The 18,818-nt window shown below is 35.4% G+C and overlaps 1 protein-coding gene across 4 annotated transcripts in view; it reads right to left on the reverse strand.

Moving 5' to 3' along the window:
* Nucleotides 1-223: 223 nt before the first annotated feature.
* LOC123539572 (oxysterol-binding protein-related protein 1-like) overlaps nucleotides 224-18,818 on the reverse strand; it is a 111,030-nt gene continuing 92,435 nt past the window's right edge. For all 4 annotated transcript variants that reach the window (XM_053527231.1, XM_053527229.1, XM_053527228.1 and 1 more), the window contains 9 exons: nucleotides 15,040-15,174; nucleotides 13,693-13,790; nucleotides 11,648-11,824; nucleotides 9,113-9,191; nucleotides 6,317-6,435; nucleotides 4,260-4,380; nucleotides 3,230-3,358; nucleotides 896-1,019; nucleotides 224-346 (listed from right to left, as the gene is read on the reverse strand). In XM_053527231.1, the coding sequence (XP_053383206.1) occupies nucleotides 252-346; nucleotides 896-1,019; nucleotides 3,230-3,358; nucleotides 4,260-4,380; nucleotides 6,317-6,435; nucleotides 9,113-9,191; nucleotides 11,648-11,824; nucleotides 13,693-13,790; nucleotides 15,040-15,174 (1,077 nt within the window). In that variant the 3' untranslated portion in view covers nucleotides 224-251. The remainder of the gene's footprint in view (nucleotides 347-895; nucleotides 1,020-3,229; nucleotides 3,359-4,259; nucleotides 4,381-6,316; nucleotides 6,436-9,112; nucleotides 9,192-11,647; nucleotides 11,825-13,692; nucleotides 13,791-15,039; nucleotides 15,175-18,818) is intronic.

Genomic DNA, 18,818 nt, shown 5'->3' on the forward strand with positions numbered 1-18,818 from the left:
ACAAGATTTGTATTTTGTGATAAAAATACATTATAAACAGAGGCCACAGAACTAACAACAGCTGATCCGCATTACCTTTAAGCTATTATTTTCAAACTTAAAATATGTCTTAAACGTTGCATTTCAAACAATATTATTATTTTCTATCATCACCAAACAAAAAGGGTAAGTTTTGTTTAGAACATGATATCTGAGGAAAGCATCATTAAATTTTATAAGATGAATGTATGAAGTCCCTTAAGCTACAAAACTTACTGTGGTGTCCATTCATCCCTTCTTTTCTTTCTTTCTCTCCTGGCAGCTCTTTGTTTCTCCTCTAATCTGTTCTTTTCCTCACCTGCCAGGTCTGATAGAAAACATTGAGTTATACCATGTAAAATATTTAGGAAGATATATTGGTTTCAACTAATTTAATTAACATTAATTCTAGACAATGTTCTTACAGCTTATATTATGCACAACGACTGTTCTCAAGCTTCTGACCGGAACATACACCAAAACAATGGATCGTAGAGACAGCAGGCAAACTCTGTTCTTCTGAGATTCAAACTTGCAACTTCCAATTCAAAAGTCTGATGCTCTACCCCTCAATCACTGCCCCATTCAAAAATACAAGCCAGTGACATTAACCATGGATGGAGGCCCTAGCACTGATAAAAACTGTATTTACTGAATATGTTACTGAATAAAGGTAAATTTGTGACTGTGGTGTTCTTTCAGGTCTTAAAGGCAGAACTAGATGTGCCGTAATGGCCTAAAGTGCAGCTAACCCATTTAGTGACCTTTTTATTATGCAAGTAACTGTACAATTTCAAATTCAGAACATGCTGATTTTCTCCCAGGAAGAAAGAGCATTCCAATATCACTTATTTGTGTAAAGATATATCATAACTACCTATGTTGCCCTCCTCCAAAATTCTCACATCTGGGCGTAGTCTGGAGTCTGTCGGAGGTAATTTGTCTAGCATATAATCCTTTAACTCATTCAATGCAATGGCATATGCTGTAAAACTGAAGTACTGAAACAAAACAGAAATACCAAATTTTCAAGCTACTAAATATCTATAAACTCAAAACGTTACATTTAACACCTATCTCAGTAATTCCACTTGGCCGATGTTGAATATGAATACAACCAAACATCTGAAAGTCCTAGAACAAGTTTATAACTGACATCTTAATCTTTACCCAGCTTAAATTCTAAAATGTACTGATCATTCAATTTGGGCAGTACCATTTATTATTCGAAGGGGTGTTCATTGAAAATTTCCTGACTGAATAGCGAACAGTGCAGACCATCTCTTGTCACAAAGGCAGAATCACTTGCCACCAGTATTTAGAGTGGCCTCTGTAAGATGTGTGACTATTTCATACCGAATGCCTAACCAAGTTTTAAGACCACTCTTCAAAGCTGTCTTTACAATCAAGGTCCAGGGTAATGGAACAAGAGCTGTCACAGGAGGCAGCGTGCTCGACTATTTCGATGTGATAGTGGAACTGGGCACATTGAGGAACTGGAGCTGTCATGGAGTGTATTAACTCAATGGTGAATGAAGATATTGACATGCGGCTGTGTCAAAAATATTAGAATAGGAGTCAGATGAGTGTATCAACTATATAAGATGCCTAGCAATAAGGGGCATAAATATTGTGCAAGAGTCATGCTCTTGTGTATTGATGTGGGTGATATGTGAAAATACTTCAAGTTGAATAAAGATTCATAATAATGAGAGATATGAAAAGCATCATAATTAACTTTATCCTAAGTAAAAGGGGGTATTCATGAAAAATTGGTGCAGAGTATGCACTTGTGTTAAATGGTGTGGGTGATGATGTGAATAACTATTTTAAGTTTGAACAAATGCATTCGTAATAACAGTGAAGTAGTGAAATGCATTAAAACTTAACCTGAAATTCTAAGTAAAAAGGGGGATAATTCATGAAAAATTGGTGCCAGAGTTATGCACCTTGTGTCATATGGTATCGGTTATGATGCTGAACAACTATTTTAGTTTGAATCAAATCCATTCAGTAAAAACAGAGATAGAGTGAAAACTTCAAAACTTTAACATAAAATTCTAAGTAAAAAGGGGGAATAATTCATGAAAAATTTGTGCCAGAGTTATGCACCTTGTGTCATATGGTATCGGTTATGATGCTGAACAACTATTTTAGTTTGAATCAAATCCATTCAGTAAAAACAGAGATAGAGTGAAAACTTCAAAACTTTAACATAAAATTCTAAGTAAAAAGGGGGAATAATTCATGAAAAATTTGTGCCAGAATTATGCATCTTGTGTCATATGATGTTGGTGATGATGTTGAACAATTATTTTAAGTTTGAATCAAATCCATTCAGTAATAACAGAGATAGAGTGAAAGTGCATCAAAACTTTAACCTTAAAAACTAAGTGGAAAGGGGAGAAAAATCATGAAATATTGGTGCCAGACTTATGGCCCTTATGCCAGATAATGTGGGTGATGATGAGGAATAACTATTTCAAGTTTTAATCAAATCCATCAAGTAATTACAGAGATAAGTTGAAAAAAGCGAAAGTGTTAAAAAACTTTAACCAAGGTGGGGACGCGGAAAGCCGCCGACGCCGGGTCGAGTAGGATAGCTCTCCTTATACTTTGTATAGTCTGGCTAAAAACTAGTCAGAGACCTGTCTGAGAATATTATCTTGCCATTGGTCAATTAAACAGCCAATCAGGCAAAAGAAATTTTGAGACATGGATCTACACATGCTTTTACGACATAGAATCAAGGCCAAACAGTATTTAACCTAGTGTCAGTTGTTTTGTCTATTGTAAAATCATTAATTTTCCTGGACTAACTTTTCTGGATTTCAATACAGCAAACATAAAATCACATGCGAATGAAATGAAAAGATTCTTGTGTACAATGCAACATCTCATGTAGGTGTCTAGAATGTTCATAGGGCAGCAACCAATTTTGGCCTCCGTTAGTCTATTTGTGTTTAGCGTATGTTTTAACAGTATTTCAGTTATGTAATGGCAGGCAGTTATCCTAACCAGTGTCCCTGGATTCTGTACCAGTACTAGCGTGTTCTCTGCAAGTAACTGCCAACTTCTCCACATGTTACTGAGATGGAGGAATGCATTTTCAGATACTGTTTTTTATTTAAAAAAAAATGCGAAATATAGTGTTTGTGAATGGTTATATGGTTACAATAAATGTCCATTTCATCAAGTCAACATTTCTTACTTTTTCTGATTTCTCCGGCCGTGGAGTTGCACGCCATAATGTAACCTGATCTGGTATGTTGAGATTGAATGTTGAAAAATGATGTGTGGGAATGTTGTCATCTACATCTGACTCATTGTTACCATTTTCCTGAAACAAACAAACAGTTACTGTATAACCTTTCTAAACACAAGATAAAATTTGGCAAAACACTGCTCACTGCAGCATTGACAGCTTGAGAACTCAAACACTTCCTGTTTCCCTTGTTGTTTTCTTTATATTGTCTATTTATTGAATTTCTTACAGAGGTGTAAAATTCCTCTTGCCTGCTTGCAATGATGTATTAAAGTCGAGCTCGGACAGGTGAAACTTCGCGACACTAGACCGACTGGGGGAGTGCTTTTTGCAACATAGCATTTCCAAAATTCATCTAAATATGTTCTAAATTACCTTGTATAGAGTAATAATAATATTCAAATCCACTGACACTTGAAAATTCAATCCCACCATGATTACAATTAAGAGGTACACGTTATTTTGTTGGTTATGGCAAGGCTGTGATTAACTTCTCAGTTTTTCAGTTGTAAGCTTAACACAAGAGAGAGTTCACTAGGGTGAGCTGATTATACTTGCTACTGATAAGTGGTGAAAAATAATTTTTAGCAACCCTGGCTTGAGACTTTGGATAACTCAAGCACTTTACTCAACATCTTGCAATACTTTAATAATACTGACAACATCACTTAAAGTATTGTAAATATTGTAAACTTAATCAATTCAACTGTAATTTCAAAGTTTTGCAAATATGTTGTCTACAGTTAGCTTAGTTAAAATCTATTTAACTTCTACTGATTTATTTCAGTTACGCACAATGACTGCTCCTTGGCCAATGACAGCAGAGACTACTACAAGTGACCAAAGTAAAATTCATTTCCTTCTAGCATTCAAACTAACAACCTTGGGAATCAGCCATCAGACACCTGGCCCCAAAATTTGGCTTTATAACACACATTATGTCTTAATTCATTAAGTAATTTATGATGTAACTTACCGCTACCGTGTGTTTTGGACTAGAATTTGGTTTTCCACTCAGAAACTCTTCATATTTATCATAATCCACCCCGAAGAGATCATACACCCAGCTTCCATACAGTGACTTTACTTTCTGTTTGCTGAAAAAATGAAGAAGTACACACTCATCAAACATGAATGCTATCCCCATCTTCACTGTGCACAAGTAACTTACAATAATGAGAAGTTTCATTAATATCTGTATCATAAAACTTTTTTCGATATGTGAAAATTTCATCAAAAGTGTGAATTTCCCACAGCAGGTCATTATGAAAAGGAGGATCAGTATTTTCAAATCAGTTTAAAAAGGTCAAACATATGACCCGAACTTTTTTACTTGCAAAATTTCCTTCTGATACAATGTTACTTTGAAAAATATGGTTCAATAAAATTCTACACCGTCGTACAGTATTTCTTTCAAACTTTCAGACTACCGTAAGTAATACTTTATATAAGAGAACTTAATCTGGTAAAATGTCTTTCCTATATATCCAAGTATAGCAATAAATCATTTTGAGTGTATATTAATTGACTTATGTTTTAACTTTTACAGTTTCCATGTTAAGTGTCTGTTAGGAGCTTTCAGTAGACAGTGTCAAGTAAATCATTCTGAGAATTTACAAGAATTGTAATATATTGAATCTGGACTGTATACTGTACAATTTGCTTTTATTTTTGTAAGTGACACCACCATAGTTTAGGCTGTATTTCAGTTCTGAAGCCTTAATACTAGGGAAAGAAGACTCTAGGCATTAATTAAAATGTGAGCAGGCACCTGGTTGAGCCAATACTTGGAAATTCTTCTAACACCAAAGATGTCTACATTCCAAGTGGGGTTTCAAACCAAGCAAAACATTCTGCAGCAGGGCATTAACCACTTGGCCATGGAAATACCCTTAAATAGGAATAAGAGCTGCTTGTAACACATGTATGCCCCTATAATGGCCTGTCCCATTTTCAATACAGTGAAAGTCATCATCTGACAACAGGCAATCACTCTGATAAGTTGGATGACTGCAAGCCAAAGCCTTCTTTAGATATTGAGTGGAAACAGTTTCCAGTCTCAACATCACTGTGACCTTGACCTTTGCCCTATTAACCCCCAAAACAATAGGTGTCTACCAACCACAGATAATTGTCCTATGAAAGTTGATGTAAGCTTGACCTTTGACCCACTGACCTCTAAAACAGTAGGGATCATGTAATCACCCTTATATTAAGTTTGACGGCTGTTGGCCACAGTTTCTTAATTGTTGTGCAGAAACCCATCTGTCTGGAGGTCACTCTGGGTCATTTACTCATCACTGGCAATCCCCTTAATTTGAAATCTGATAATTCGAAATCAAACATTCTCTAGTTAATGATAGGAAACCAAGAGGTCTATTGAAGTACCTTCCAACACTGTGTCATTGAGTGAACAATATGCACCCTAATCTTTACAGGTGGAGGGGGTGGGAGCAGGATTATAAAATTAATACTGAGAATATCAATTACTTCCACTGATATGAAAATTTGTGGTTATTCGTAAAACAGCTACTTCCTGGGGATATAAATTTGTGGATTTCAACTGTCAATGAATGGGACTTTTATTTGTACACTGGAATTTAATTTTGTGGACTGACACAAACTAAAAGTTGATGTTTAAGCCAAAGTATTATTTACTAGTAGAGCTGATACTGTTTTCATTTCCCTGCCTTCTGACTTACTACCACAAAATAATAGGGGTCATCTACTGACCATAGGTAATCACTGTTCTAAGTTAGATGACTGTATGCCAAAGCATTCTACAGTTATTAAGAAGAAACTGTTTTCAGTCTCAAGGTCACTGTGACCTTTCACTTACTGATCCCCAAAACTACAGGGGATATCTACTTACCACAGACAATAATCCTATACAGTTTGATCATTGTGCACCCAAGCATTCTCTACTAGTTACTGATCTGAAACCAAATGGTCTACAAATTGATTGACTGACAGACAATGAGCAAAACAATATTCCTTCTTTTCTTTGAAGATGGGCATAACAAATCTACTTACTTAGAATCATACACAAATCCTTCCACTTTATGCAGATCTTTCCCGAACCATCCCCCTTGTTTAAAGTTTAACACAGCTTTATGTTTCGTTTTATGGTTAATTACTTCCATTACACCCGTCTGAAAATACATGTTTACATTTAATATTCATCAACAAGCAGAATCAAAACATAAAATACTGTCCTATTCACATATTCAACAGTGAAAATTTGTGTTATTCACTACGGGAATGCATTATCTTTTAACTACTTAAAAGAAAACCTTTCCTTCAATTCCTTTTCCAAGTTAACAAACATTTATTTCAAGCACAGCCATGCAGCTTACATAAAATCACTGACCTTCCACAAACCAGCTGAACAGCTTCCCAACAGGCATAATGTTAAAATCCCCAGCAGGTCTGCACCCAGACCAGGTTTCAAGTCTGCAACCTTAACCATCCATATTACATTACAACTTCATGACTGTGACATGACTCATATGAGACAGAATATTTGCTGTTTGAAGCCTTACACTCTGGACCTCTCCGCCACGGAAGCAATTTCATAATCTGATGCATAAATTTCTACTTTCTATAAATACCCTCAAAATTAACCGAAATACTTTTTTCCCATGATTTAAGGCTGAAATCTGGTTCTGGGTATTATACATGGGTATACATTATACACTGGTAAATGGTGTATATAATAAATCTTCAAATCATTGCTCAAACAAGAGGACCATGATGGTCCTGAATCGCTCACCTGTCCCCACATGAACTGAGTATGACATCGTTTTTTCTATTATCTGTTCGACATAGTGACCTAGTTTTTGAGCTCGTGTGACCTAGTTCTGAACTTGACCTAGATATCATCAAGATAAAAATTCTGACCAATTTTCATGAAGATCCATTGAAAAATATGGCCTCTAGAGAGGTCACAAGGTTTTTCTATTATTTGACATAATGACCTAGTTTTTGAAGGCATGTGACCCAGTTTTGTACTTGACCTAGATATCATCAAGGTGAACATTCTCACCAATTTTCATGAAGATCTCATGAAAAATATGGCCTCCAGAGAGGTCACAAGGTTTTTTCCATTTTTAGATCTACTGACCTAGTTATTGACTGCACTTGACCCAGTTTCGAACTTGACCTAGATATCATGAAGTTGAACATTCTCACCAATTTTCATGAAGATCCATTGAAAAATATGGCCTCTAAATAGGTCAAAAGGTTTTTCTATGTTTAGACCTAGTGACCTAGTTTTTGACCACAGTTGACCCAGTTTCACATCTGACCTAGATATCATCCAGATGAACATTCAGACCAACTTTCATACAGATCCCGTGAAAAATATGGCCTCTAGAGAGGTCACAAGGTTTTTCTATTATTTGACCTACTGACCTAGTTTTTGACCGCATGTGACCCAGTTTCAAACTTGACCTAGATATCATCAAGGTAAACATTCAGACCAATTTTCATGCAGATCCCATGAAAAATATGGCCTTTACAGAGGTCACAAGGTTTTTCTATTATTTGACTTACTGACCTAGTTTTTGACCGTATGTGATCCAGTTTCGAACTTGACCTAGATATCATCAAGGTGAACATTCTCACCAATTTTCATGTAGATCCCATGAACAATATGACCTCTAGAGTGGTCACAAGGTTTTTCAATTATTTGACCTAATGACCTAGTTTTGGACCAGACGTGACCCAGTTTCAAATCTGACCTAGATATCATCAAGGTGAACATTCTGACCAATTTTCATGAAGATCCATTGAAAAATTTGGCCTCTACAGAGGTCACAAGGATTTTCTTTTTTTAAACCTACTGACCTAATTTTGGACCTCACATGACCCAGTTTCGAACTTGACCTAGATATCATCAAGATGAACATTCTGACCCATTTTCATGCAGATCCCATGAAAAATATGGCCTCTACAGAGGTCACAAGGTTTTTCTATTATTTGACCTACTGACTAGTTTTTGACCACATGTGACACAGTTTCGAACTTGACCAAGATATCATCAAAATGAACATTCTGATCAATATTCATGCAGATCCCATGAAAAATATTACCTCTAGAGAGGTCACAAGGATTTTCTATTATTTGACCTACTGACCTAGTTTTTGACCGCAGCTGACCCAGTTTCGAACTTGACCTAGATATCATCAAGATGAACATTGACCAATTTTCATGCAGATCCATTGAAAAATACGGCCTCTACAGAGGTCACAAGGTTTTTCTATTATTTTACCTACTGACCTAGTTTTGGACCGGACGTGACCCAGTTTCAAACTTGACCTAGATATTATCAAGATGAACATTCTGACCAATTTTCATGCAGATCCCATGAAAAATATGACCTCTAGAGAGATCACAAGGATTTTCTATTATTTGACCTAGTGACCTAGTTTTTAACCGCACGTGACCCAGTTTCGAACTTGACCTAGATATCATCAAGGTGAACATTCTCACCAATTTTCATGAAGATCCATTGAAAAATATGGCCTCTAGAGAGGTCACAAGGATTTTCCATTATTTGACCTACTGACCTAGTTTTTGACCGCATGTGACCCAGTTTCGAACTTGACCTAGACATCATCAAGATGAACATTTTCACCAACTTTCATAAAGATCCCACGAAAAATGTGACCTCTAGAGTGGTCACAAGCAAAAGTTTACGCACGCAAGGACGATGGACGCTGCGCGATCACAAAAGCTCACCTTGTCACTATGTGACAGGTGAGCTAAAAATATGGTAATAAAAACTACGGTATACCCAACACACTGTCACAGTACACAATAACTTACATGTTCTATCCAGATCTTTCCCACTATCACATTATGTACACAGCAATTAACATTCTGCCACGTATATATTTCACCATGTCTGTAATAAAAGGCATAATAAATTATGTTAATTACAGTCATCTAGTCTAAAAAGAAGCAACAAGCAATATGTGAACATTTTGATTTTGATCAGCTGAATGAAAGGATTATAACCTGTCTGTAGTTACATATTCTAAAACGACCCAATTCATTTTCCTGTTAAGCTAAGGCTGAAAATTGTGTGTTATTATACAACAATTAATTTTTTCGGACGTCAAAATTGTTACGTCGTAGTGCCAAACGGCAAAGCAGGGTGCTGGAAAATAAATCAACGGAAAACAGGCAAATATTTAATGGATGTCATCAAGGATGTACTTAAAAATCCTTGGTAACAAGTTAGAATCGAGTGACTTGCTCTTGAATAAAATCATTGCTTGTCATTCAGATACATATTATTATATCACGAGGGCTGCGAATGAGATATATAATTTCTTCAACAAAGTGAAAGATTTACTGTAGCTGCATGTATGCACAAAAGTTCAATTCAACCAAACAATTAAATTCTTTTGAATGTCTTCTTTAAAATAAAATTCCATGTATTCATATTTGTGTGGTAATTATAATTGTTGAAAGCACAAAATTTAGTTCCTACTAATATTTTAAATTTTACAGTAACTGCTATGATTGAACAGCCATCTGACTAAGACAGGTCACATTACTGTATGAACAACAATCTATCAGCAGCATAATTAACTGCTGGAAGCAATTCATCAGTTATACTAAACGTCACATCCCATACCACCACTATCTGATATATCATACTTTTTCAAGTCCCCATGGTTCATACAAAATTCTCTTACCAAAATTCAAGGACTTTTCAAGGTTAAATTTGTATTTTCAAGAATTTTTTTAAAAATCTGTACCCAGTTCAAATTATACAATTATGACAATGTATTTCATGAACACGATAACTATGTATTAGTTTCTAACTTAAATAGTTTCATTACTGACTAGAAAACATAGTTCATTTCTTAACAACAATGGCCTCCACATACAGTTACACAGACTAAATGAATTATTGTCACCACTGATAAAAAAATTAATGTCAGTTTATGTCAATCTTTAACCAATCCCCAAATACAGACATTTTAGATTTAGATTTGAGTATTTAACTGTTACCACTAATAAAATGGCAGGCCATGTCAACCCCTAAGTAATCCTGACTTCACAATATACTGATTAATCCTTGTTGGCCCTTGGGGTCTATTAACAGTTTCTGAAGTGGGTGGGGGTGGGATAGTCATACCAGTGACAGAACTTTCCATCAGTTTCAAGAGTGGATGGGGGAGGTAGAGTTGAATTATTGTTGATATCTCGGCTACCGTCAGCACTAGTTTCGCTCTTTACATTGAAAGTTCCTTCCTGTCGAATGAATGCAACCCCATACGATGCCAACGACGATCTCACTTCTTCGTTTTTCTTATGCTTTGCACTCTTAGCATGCGACGTTATTGCACTTACACCCATGTGCGTCAAGTCAATATCTTTCATGCATAGCGTGCACCAGGCTTTGTGTTGGTTACTCGTGGATTTTACCCACTGATACTTTCCTACCCACTTGTGCTGGAACGAACACTTCTTCCCGATTTTACCCATTTCTACAAAACCATGGACGTTGCAATCTTCACAATTTCTAGTGACGTCATACACAAACATTTAGTATAAAACCCGTACCGTACAGGATACACGCTCTCGTACCGGCGACCTTTCGTACTCCTACACAAACGTATTTTAAATTTGCCGAAAAGAAGTTTTTTTTTCATTTTTACACCGATAACATACGATTTTGACAACACACAGAAACTGTTAATGGATTTTCAAGGCTGTTTGCCTAAATTCAAGGACTTTCAGTCAAATTCAAGTACCCTTTTTGCATTTTTTCAAGGCAACACTAAATTCAAGTACTTTTCAAGGTTGCAACAAAATTCAAGGACTTTTCAAGGCCTGTGCGAACCCTGAGTCCCTATACAGCAGATATTCAATGCCTAAAACATATATTATACTTGTGACATTGTCATCATAAATGAATATTCTATGACAAAAACCTGAAGACACTCAACATAGGTTACATATTTTTCTGCTGGTTAAGGTAGGAAAGCCAAAATGTAAATCAGCATTTTCTATTCAACATGTTAGTGCATAAAACTGCTATTCTTGCCTTATTTTAGAGATTTTTAACAGTAACTGTTGTTGTTGGGTTTAAACGTCGCATCGACACAATTAAAGGTCATATGGTGACTTTCTAGCTTTGACGGTGGAGGAAGATCCCAGGTGCCCTTCCATGCATTATTTCATCACAAGCAGGCACCTGGGTAGAAGCCACGGTGAGTAGAATAGCTAGACTATTCTTCAAAAAGTCAAGCTAAAAATGCCAATATAACAAAAGGGAAAATATACATGCAGAGAAATTACTGACTGTTCTTCTGTACCCATCAACTTAACCACAATTATACTTACTTGAGTAATTCTAACGTTATTACTCCTTTAGGGTTGATTTCTACAGATTTACCCCAGAATTTCAACTTTGGATGAATGGAACCATGAAACTTGAATGTTTTAGATTCTATGTGGAAAGCACTGATTGGCGGATGATGACACACCTGTTCCGTGATCAGACGGAAACCGAGATCAGGTCTGAAATATATAACATACGAGATCAAAGGTTAAATATGAAACATTATGCTCGGTCTAAGTAAGATATATAGTACAAGCAATACCAAAAATTTTACCTATCAGCCAAATTATTTTTTAATCAAACCAACAGATACTACCTTCACCTACCAGCCAAACATTTTACTCGGACCAATAGATATTAAAGTATTAGACCTATAATGAGAGGCAATTTGTTCCATTATGTATTCTCTGGACACAAGTAGGGCATTCCCTGGCTGGAAAAAAAGCACTGTTATAGCTTCATTAGCTGTAATAAAATGCTGAGGTAGCAATGTTATATTGGCCTTAAATAATCAATAGCCAGGGCTTTTTCTGGCCATTTTGGGAAAAAGACCCCTGTGCTTTCTGGGAATTTTTGACTCGCGAACACTGCCATATTGGAAAATATATGTATCGGTTAAACATCTAAATTGGGAAACTATTTCCATGAAAATCAGTCTTTTTTTTTCCTCATGTATATTTCTGTGATGTCTACTGCTAATTTTTATAAAAGGAAACTGCTTCATATTCAAATTCAAGCTGAGAATTCAATAAAATCTCCAATACAATGGTTGCACCGCTATACCACTATAATTTGCAACAAAACAGGTCTTAAAAAAAAAAAAAAAAATTTTTTTTTTTTTTTGCTTTGATTGGGAATTTTTAAACAGCTATTGGGGGAAAAATATGCATATTTGCCATTGGGAATGGGGCCGAATTTCCGCCCCGTGAAACTACAAAACTTTTCTAGATGCAAAGGAAATATATGTCTCCTTTGGGAGGTGCACATTACTAGCTGAATCTCCTAACATTCAGAGGCGTTTTTGCCCGAGGTTGTACATTCTGACTATCCAGTTAGTTAGTGGTAGGACAGGCAGAGCTTGTGTCATGAGGAGTTAAATCCCTGGTCAGGGTGCATCTTTGACAGAAGACATCATGTGGAGTACTTTGTCTTCCTCCAGCATGACAGTAAATTGTCAGTTGCTAGCAGAGAACACATCAGTGCTGTGGGATAAGTCTGTAACAGTGGTAAGACTACTTGTAGACTGCCGGTACAGAACTGAAGAACAGTGGAACTTCATTCACTTGAACTTGGATCATTTAAACACACCACCCTTTGCTCAAACTAATTATCAGGTCCCAGCAAAATCTGTATATAATGTATAGTTTCCTGGCTCAATTTATTGATAACTCGAATAAATTTTGCCGGTTCTGCCAAGTTCGAGCAAACAAAACTTGACTGTACTGTTGAAACGGGCAATAAAGTAGTGAACCTACAATAATAATCGTAGATTTCTACTTGATTTCATTTTCTCCATATACCATTTCAGCATTCTCCAGAACAGGAAGCCATAATATGAAATAAGGCAGTGCCTCAATCAGGAATCGCTATTGTCTATCAGCTTGCCCAGAAATATGCGTTTGTATCAATTTAAAGGTAGATTTTGGAATAAAAAGCAATACTGCCCATATTTGTCCTGATGTTCAAGATGTTGCAGTTTGGACAATTATGTGGACGCTTATTACGCACAATGAAAAAACATATTCTTCTAAAAATTCAGAAATCAGACGCTCCGTTCACGTGCCAGAAGACCACATTTTTTAATTTGATAGTGTATCTCATTCCGTATACATGTATATCGCATATTACCGTAGAGGGATCGATCCTGTTTTTCGTCGCAAATTTGCGACAAAATCGGTAGGATCAATTCCCTATTAATGTCTGAAAAATGTCAAAACTCATTAACAGAAAACGTAAACATGAGAAAATCAACAATTGTCATTACGTGTTGATTACCTTTAACCTACATCAAACAAACAAAACACTGGATTTTACTGTAGTTTCTTACCTATCTAATTCAAAGGTTTCACCTAGTAATGGGTTGAATGGTTTTCCGATCCTGTCCCAGTTTGATGATATAGCTGATACTGCAAAAGCTGCTACATGCTGAAACATATAGTAGTTGTAATGCCATTTTTATGAAAAACAGAATCAACTAAAATAATATAATTCCTCTTAACAGTATTACTATTACTTATAGAAACTATGGAAAACGCAAACTGTAAGCTTTCTCTTTTTCATGTATGAATTTAGAAAGAGAAAAAAGTAAGTCCATACTCAGTAATTTACAGCTGATCATAGACAGTAAAATTTGATGATAAATCTGTAACAACAAACACATATTGCCTAAAAGAAATGTTTAAAATAACCTAAATACTAGAGATGCTTTTGAGGAAAGCACATGTCTCCCACAACTGCCTAATCATCTAAATAGTAAGTCAGTCTTTATATACTGTTTACTTAATCCACATGTGCATTATGCTTTCCTGACACCAAAAGGACGCCTATACTACCGGTTTAGGGGTAAAACTGCGCAAGAGTGTTTTTGGTAAATCAAGGGCCATAATTCCGAAGTGGCTAGGCCGATTTGGCTAGTTATCGAACTTGACCACGCACTTATTGGCAGACACATTTTGTTGGAGTTTGGTGAAGATCGGATGAGAAATGTTCGACTTAGAGTGCGGACAAGCTTTGTGACAGACAGACAGACACACACACACAGACTGGAGTAAATCAATATGTCTCCCACACCACTGTGTGGTGGGAGACATAATTACTGACAATGGTGAAGTGCTCCTAAAATTGTCCTACTGCCCGAATTTGAACAAAATTGGGAGAGGACCATATAATGATGCTATAGACCAAATCTGATGAAGACTCATCATGCGGTTCATAAGCAGAGTCATTTAAAGATATTTCTTTTCTTTTTTTAGTTCTGGCAGCCCCTAAAGGGGGCCAAGCTGAAACATTCAAACAAAATTGACAGAGGACCATGCCAGGATGCTACTGACAAAGTTTGATGAAGATCCTTCATGCTGTTCATGAGTACAAGCCATTTTAAAAGTATTTCTTTTTTTAGTTCAGGCTGCACCTAGAAGGGGTTGAGCTAAATTGATAGAGAACCATGCCAGGATATTACTGACCAAGTTTGGTGCAGTTCTGACAAGCAGTTTCAGAGGAGATATCATCTGAAGGAGTGTAGACGGACTGACGACAGATAGACTAGGGATAGTGAGCGATCTCAATAGCTCATCCTAAGCACTTCTGCTCGGAATAATGCTGCGCTTCTTAGAAGTTGTATAATATTTCCGGGGTAGAACTTTTTCCAATTCAAATGTAATAGCTCTATGATTACCATCATTCTGTCGGCAGGATCGTCTTGCATAGAGGCTGTGTTAAGTAGGGTTGAGTATTCCAGGTACTCTGTGATTCGCTGTAGGAATGTGAGAGGTTCGTTGAACACAACTGGCATCGTAATTTTTGACAATTCCTGAAAAATAAAAGATATTTGTACGTAACAAAAACATACAACCAGTATAATATAATGTCAGTGCTGTTTGTTAAAAAATGTTTTTAAAATACAGTTTGTTTGTTTGGTTGGTTTGAGATCACACTGATGCAATTTAGGTCATACTGCATCTTTTCACTTTAAGGTAATGGAGAAAATCCCAGGTGTCCCCAGTACAGGCATTATTTCAGGCACAGTTAGAGCAACTAAACAACCTTCTGTATGATAGCTGGATGGCTACCTCACATGATAACCTAACAGGACTTTATCCAAGAGCAGAGAGTGGCAAGTGACTTCAAGCCCTTAACCTCAACCACTCAGCTATGGTGTAACATCAACTCAGTTTTAGCAATGTAAAAGCACTAGAAGACCAATGCAAGGATTCTACATTATGATGTTAACAGCAAACTCAATATGCACACTCACTGTATTATAAATGAAGGTAAAGCAACAGAATATCAACAAAGTTGTTTTCAACAAACTTGTGTAAGTTACAGTAATATTTTCATATGGAACATTAATTGCTCAGAGAAAACTTTGTCAGGCATTAAGAGAATTGAATTATTAGGTAAGCAAAGTGGAGTGAAGGGAATGTAGGGAATGTGGCATGAGGAAAGGGGAGGGGAGTGGAGTGGAGGGGAGTAGAAATGGAAGGAGTGCAGGGGAGGTGACTGTAGTTGTGACGGGATGCCTGGTGGGGAGAGGACAGGAGGAAATGACAGATAGGGGACGTGAGGAATAAAAAAAAAAATCCCTCACCCCATCCCATGAGCTGTAACACTGTTCATTTTTTTACCTTATTTAGGCAGCTCGAAATATATTTGTGTACTAAAATAGTCTATATAACTCGACTATTTCAGTAAGAATTCAATCAATACTACTGACACTCTGCTGTCAGGGTTTCATTTTCAGTGAGCAAGTTAATTAAAATCTATTGAAATATTTGTGCAACAATCTGCGCAAGTCTCAGCATAACATCAATTTGTTAAAATTAAAAAAACTTGCGTCTAATTACACCACACAGTCCAATAAAAGGCAATTTATGGCCTGAGGGTTTGTGTATGAGTCTTTTTTTCCAATAACATCCCAGGTATTGTATCTGATCATCATTTATTCATAACGTTTCTTCATAAAATAATTATCCCACTTCAAGACACACATGAATAGAACAAAAAAATGAGCTAACTCTGCTCGTATTCTGTGCTAAACTGAAGATGACAATGATAGATTTTTTTTTATGGGTAGATTTTTTTTTAATTTCATGTATCTACTTAAATTTATACTATGTCAATTTCAGCAATCATTAGGCTATGACACCATGCCTATTTTTAAGGTACAGACAGGATCATAATAATAATGAATGATGAAAAAAATAATGTATGATGACCAATCAGATATTAAAACCAAACTATGAATTAAATTGTCCCATTTCTTTAATAAATTAAAACATGCATACTTCTTGCATGCATCCATACACTGCATTTGTGTAATTATTCAACTACGCAAGTCACTTTGTTTGCAATATAAGGGAAAATTTAGCCATTGCTAATGTCATCCAAGCTATGGTATTCAACAATATAACCTCAGATAGAAAGTTAATGGGTATATACGGATTTTAAAGTTCTTATTTGCATAAATTTATAATAAATAGTAATTACAACTATATGGATAATATATCTATTGTCTGGCATTCAATATTAATATTGACACCTACAGGTCATTTGGTCTCAACACTGTTTTGAATAGTTATTTAAAGTATGTCTCAATGTATTTCATCAATATATCATATGACAGACATTGACAATACATCAATATATTGACTGTACCTATGTGAAGTCAAGAGCAATAACTCTCACAGATGTTTCTGAATAAGATAACCCTTAAATTACCCTGCTAAATTTCTTTCAATTTGGACAGTACCATTAACTGTTAAAAGGGGTGCTAATACCAAAAAGATACTGACTGAATGGCGAACAGTGCAGATCCTATGATCTACGTTGGTCGCAAAGGCAAAATCACTTGCCTCCAGCAGGCTAAGGGTTAAGAACTGTGGACAATTTTTATGGATGCCACCTAGGGCCTCAGTATATGAAGCTTAGAAAATTTTAAAGTTGCCTCACATTTACTTCTATCATTCATATAAATATCAACCTACCTGTTTAGTTCTGTGACTACAATTATATAGGTATCAAATATTTGCAGCACAAATATTATTATACCCATGTAAACAGTGGTTGTATTAATATAATAAAATGGTGTTTGATGTCACAACAAAGTTCTGCAAATATATGCTTTTATAAACTATTATGATCCTTCTTTTTCTTATGCATTTTTGCATAATATCATGTAATGTTATATAAGGATCATTAGTCTTAAAATAAGGATCATTAGTCTTAAAAGTCCTCCTTTTCATTTTTTTTTCAATAACATACACATATTTGGTATCAAAATTCTTGTCTTAAAATGAAGATTTTGAATATAATGTTTTTAAATGGACATCTTTAATTTATTTTCAATATTCAGGGATTCTGTAATAATTCTAATATTTTTCTATAGCAGGAATTTCTCAAAATTCTAAATCAACCCAAGCTGACTTAAGTAAATGCCTTATGGCTTGTTTTTAGCACTTATTGTTCAACATCCTTTGCAAGTCTTAAAATCTGTTTTAACATCAGCTTAAGTTGACAACTTATCATCTAAAAATGTATTTGTAAAAGGAAATCAATTTGACACCTTTAGTTAAGCTCTTCCAGCTTGTTTGGAAATGACTTATATAATGCAAAGGGTCCAGTGTCCAGACATCATTCATATTTTGGACATTGGAATTACATGTAATAAATAAGTGTTAAACCAACAAGCCTGCTTTTTTACAGGTATGTGATTTTACTTATTTTCTTTATTAAAGTATATCTTATATGTGAAATATTTAAAGTTCTTAAATAATAAATAATTTTGACTCTTACTGTATTTGCTAAGTTGCATAAAATTAAAGTTAATTTTATTGTATGTAATTTTGAGAATTGCTTGTAAATATTAATGAAGAATTTGTTCAAATAAGATTGTCATAGCTCCTGCTCATTTCTAGTTATTTCTAAATTTGTGATTTATAAGATTTTAAGTGAGCACATATTTTTTCAATGCTTCATAGTTAGAAATTAAATACTTTCATTTTTAAATACTTAATAGCTCAGATTCCTAATGCAGATTTTAGTTAGTTTTGTTTTGAATAAATACTGTTGTCCGGCTAATTCCAGTTAAATGTAACAACTGCTTAAAGGCAACTATTTTCTAGTAGAATAATTTTTAGGTTGTACTTTTATATTTATTATGTACCTCTCATGCCAAGCGAAATTCCCCAATATTGTTAAATTTGATATGTACAACTATAATAATTGTTAAACAGAATCATTACATAGTATATACTTGTTATAACATCATTCATATTTTGGACACTGGAATTACAAGTAATAAATAATTGTTAAACCAACAAGCCTGCTTTTTTTACAGATTTCTCTAAGTAATCTAAACACCCCCACTCGGTCTCGAGATATAGGAGACGCCCAGTTCCGAACGCCGGTCTGTTCGAAGGTGCGCGACAATCGCTCTATAAAAGTCTGGTGGAGTAG

Source organism: Mercenaria mercenaria, chromosome 16 (genome assembly GCF_021730395.1).
Source record: "Mercenaria mercenaria strain notata chromosome 16, MADL_Memer_1, whole genome shotgun sequence".
Lineage (NCBI taxonomy): Eukaryota > Metazoa > Mollusca > Bivalvia > Venerida > Veneridae > Mercenaria > Mercenaria mercenaria.